This window comes from Pelmatolapia mariae, linkage group LG15 (assembly GCF_036321145.2).
Source record: "Pelmatolapia mariae isolate MD_Pm_ZW linkage group LG15, Pm_UMD_F_2, whole genome shotgun sequence".
Lineage (NCBI taxonomy): Eukaryota > Metazoa > Chordata > Actinopteri > Cichliformes > Cichlidae > Pelmatolapia > Pelmatolapia mariae.
The window spans coordinates 6,250,156-6,254,464 of record NC_086240.1 but is presented as its reverse complement, the minus strand read 5'-3'; the positions used below and the strand labels follow the sequence as shown (position 1 = coordinate 6,254,464).

Below are 4,309 nucleotides of genomic sequence, written 5' to 3'. Positions count from 1 at the left end.
AGGATCAGAATGGGGATGAAAGGTTATAGTGGCTTTGAAGGTGTCGGTTGTTGGTGCCAGATGGGCTGGTCTGGCTCTTTTAGGAATTTCCCCACTCAGCCATCTCTAGGGTTTACAAAGAAAGGTCCAAAAAAGAGAAAAAAGACTGCTTCAAGATTATAGTAAGGCAACAGTAACTCAAATAACCACTGAACCTTGAAGCAGATGGGCTCCAGCAGCACGCTGGATGCCACTCCTATCAGCCAAGAACATAAAACTAAGGCTATGGTCAGCACCTTATTGAATCTGTGACACAAAGAATTAAGGCAGTTCTGATGAGAAAAGGGGGCCCGACTTGGTGCGAGCAAGGTGTAACTAATGAAGTCTTCGGTGAGTGTATGTGAAAGTAAATTTAATGAGTTTTTCCAGATAAAAAGTGTTATCTTTGGCTACTTAAGGGGGTAAAATCTCGATACTTTTTCCAAGAATTCTTAGAATTTATTTGGGGGTTTGTGTTTCCAGATTCAATTTACTGATGGTATCACTATAAAAGTTGTGGATTTGGGTTCATGTAAACAAATCAGCTCGAAGGATGAACAGATGTACTTTGCACTGAACTCAGTATTCTCTGAGTGTTTGGACAATATTCAGCTCTATGTACTTAAATTATCTTATCTGTTAGTCAGGGTCCAGTGCATGTCACATTGACTAATGTGATTGGTGCACATCTGCATGCACTGACTTTGGGATTCAGAGAAGTTACATAAACGCTGTATGTAAGGGAAAACTCTCAGTCCAGAGTAGCTGCTCTTGACTCTGTCCTTCTCTGCAGACCCAACACCTCAGTCATGCTTCATTTGATGGTCCTTGGCTTCGTCCTGGCATGTGCAGTGTCTCTCAGCAGCTCTGCAGTAATTCTAGAAAATGGCACTCCCATCCTTTGGGCACAAACGGCCAGCCAAGTGACTGAGTTGCCAATGCACGATGGGATTCTGGTTCCAGACCCCTGGAACTACCTTCACCGCATGAGTTTATACCGGCTGATGATAGCTGCTACAGACCCCTTCATGGGATCCATGGGGACAAATGCTACTGACAGTCCGCTGTGGGGACTGCCACTGCAGCTCGGATGGATGTTAACTTCAGGTGAAGTCAAAATATAATTTCTTCTTTTTTTTTTAAATCAATAATAATCCTTTCATCACAATTTAACAAACTTTGTAGTACAAAACTGAATAAAGAGCCTCCTAATAATGCAACTAACAAAGAAACAAGACCACAGCTAATGATCTGCTGTTTTTACAGGGCGTCTCGCTGATCCAACGGGTGCAACAACTTGTGGCCTGGAAGCAGAGCCTTTGTGCATTTCTACCCAGAGTTGGTGGGCCTGTAAGTACAAGAAACAAATGCATAAAAAACAAACACAGGGGGAATACAAATGACCTCTTTATGTTTCTCCAGGTGTGAACTATTTTGCATCTGTACTTCCCTTTCTGTCTGCTGCACAACAGGGCTTCATGGGAGCAGGAGCTCAGGTACTGTCTTAAACTGAAAATGAACACTTAGAAAATAAAACAACAACAACAGCAGCAATAATAATAATAATAAGAAGAAGAAGAAGAGGACACTTTTTCATGCCATCACACAAATATTTGCAGTTTAAATAATAATGAATATGACCATTTTGTATTATTTATAATGTATGTTATATAGTGCATATTATCATGTATGTTATTACATTACCAGGTCCAGATGCAGGTGCCTGCAGGAGTACAGGACTATTGTACAACTTATACTGACTGTAAAGCTAAATACCCTGATGCCATGTCTAAGTGGGATGCTTTTTTTCAGGTATTGAAACACAGATATACACTGGTACATATACACACAGTTTCTATTCACATAAAATTATCCCGCAATTTTAAAGGGGAACTGAACCTGTATTATTTTGTCCTTAGCAGAAAGCATTACATTTTAAAAAGTCAGGGCCATGTGCCATTATAGTTCAAAATGGGTCTGTGTTCCCTGAATGCACCAGCTTTATGAAGCAACAAAGCTACATTGCTGAAATAGGTGTACTCCTTTAATTGTTCACATTGTTTTAAGGGTCTGAAGACTACTAGTGAATCTCTTCTGCCTGATGATGTGAAGAAAGACACTATCCTTGGTGTCTATTGGGATGCCCAAATGGCTTCAACCTATGCCTCTGCAGCATGTAATGCCAGGTAATTTCTTTTACTTTTACTGTAACCATGTTGCTTATTAATTGTAGACTATATCATTTTCATTTTTTTATTCTACTGCTGTAACACAACATCCCTTGTTAGATCAATAAAGTATCTATTTTTATCTATCATAAAATCTATCATTTTAATGCATTTCATTAGTAAAGCATTTACACATACCCTCCTCCCCCAGTCACCCATCCTGTTTTTACATATTACAAATCATGTACACACACATTCATACATGATAATGACATTGACTAAATCTACTACATCTTTTTTTTCTGGCAGTCTTGTTAGTTTTAGCAGTGTCAGTACTCTTTCCTGCACAAATTTTAACATCAGTGCCCTCATCGCCAATACTAATGATGCTGGAAAAAGTATTAAAGCAAAAATAATCATTATCCTTCTTATTTATAAATGTTTATAAATACAAATTTTTTTGTCCACTGAACTATTTTTGGTAGTTCAGTGCACACCAAAACTACCAAGGATGAGGCCTTGCTGTTTTTCCCTGCAAGTCGTCAAAAAAGCCAAACATTTATCTCAAATTTCAGCTCTCTTAATCTCAGCTTCTGTGTTCTCGCTTCTCCTACAGGCAGAGCCACTATTCCTCTGTAGAAGTGTCATTTGCTCACAGCTGGCTGAACTCAGCAGAATATGTAGCAGCAGCTCGATTCCAGACCAACATGGAAAAAGCAGTGCTTTTCCTATCCCCTCTGCCAAGTCGGATTTTACAGGTACATACCTTCAACCTTTTCCATCTGTTTATTTTACACATCACTTCTTTTTTTCTGAAACACACAAAGTGAGAGAAGGCTTTTGTCCACTCTCCATTCTGTCTTATCATTTTAGGAGGGCGACAGCGCCCCTAACATTGTTGGTCTGACTGCAGAGGAGAACCACACACTGTATATCTTCAGCTGGATGAAGACAATTGACAGTCTGCTTGGTAGGACACACACACGCACACAAGCAAACACAAAATATTATTGCTAAGCTTTTATTTTAAGTTATGCTCATGATGATGATCTACCAGGTGGGACATTGTTGCGTCTGTGGAAAGGTGCCATGTGTTCAGTAAACACAAGGCAAAAAGGCGCGCAGGTGCTGGAGCAGCTCCTCCTGAATCCCAGCTTTGCTACAAGCACTTTCCTGTCCATCATCACTGAGATGACTACAAGCTGCTGAGTCAAACACCCAATATAAATACATAACGGTATTCATTTTTTCTCCTGAAAAATGACATTTTTGTCCATTAAACAAAGTTGTTCAAGTAAGTTTTGTCACTGGTTTTTAAGGTCAACTTGTTGCACTTATCAGTGGTGTATACCTGGCAGTACATTAAAGTAATTTCTTGGCTCCAGTTCAACTAGTGTTCCAAAATGTGTCTCACAGATTTTTTTTTTTTAGTTTTTTTCCACAAATAATAATTTTTCAGCAGTATGTTTCCACTGTAGTACAGCTACTTCTACTACTTAATTAAGGATATGATTTAAAAAAAAAAAAAAAGCTGCTAGATGGGTTTATAGTTTAGCTCGGGCATGATCTCACGATCTGATCTCATGATCTCAATTAAAACAAATTCTCAATGATTTTGACCTATGCCTAAATCTAATGAAATAAGTGTTCCATGAATTCAACAATGAGTTATCTACTGCAGCGTAAATGTTATCCAGAGTTCAACTCCAGACCAATACTGGTACCTAGTGGTAAAAAAATGTAAATACTACCAAGTAAGCTTTCTAGCAATGACTATACAGATATTTGAAATAATACTTATCTATATAATCATTGATGAGAGTGAAAAGTGCTTTCATAAGGTGAACATTCATTTGATACTACTGGAAAATTTGTTTATTCTTCTGTCACTGCTCACTGTAGAGTATTCATACACAGAGGGTGAGAGACAGGAAAGCAGCAATATGTGATGGGGAGGACATGTTCATATTAGACACAGTCATCTTGGCTAGTACTTCAATGTCTAATTGTCAGTTTATGTAAAACAGTTCACTGGAATGAGAGAGTATTCCCACAGGAGAAATTGGAAACAGGTCGGCTACTGACCGGGATCTTTTCATTATATGCTTAATATACAAGCAAAC

General features: G+C 38.6%; 1 protein-coding gene across 1 annotated transcript; it reads left to right on the top strand.

Moving 5' to 3' along the window:
* Window positions 1-827: 827 nt before the first annotated feature.
* On the top strand, window positions 828-3,395 carry LOC134643534 (protein LEG1 homolog). The gene is made up of 8 exons (XM_063495949.1): window positions 828-1,125; window positions 1,285-1,368; window positions 1,441-1,514; window positions 1,726-1,830; window positions 2,086-2,204; window positions 2,803-2,944; window positions 3,060-3,156; window positions 3,244-3,395. The coding sequence occupies exons 1-8, from the start codon at window positions 828-830 to the stop codon at window positions 3,393-3,395; spliced, it is 1,071 nt and encodes a 356-aa protein (XP_063352019.1).
* Window positions 3,396-4,309: the final 914 nt, after the last annotated feature.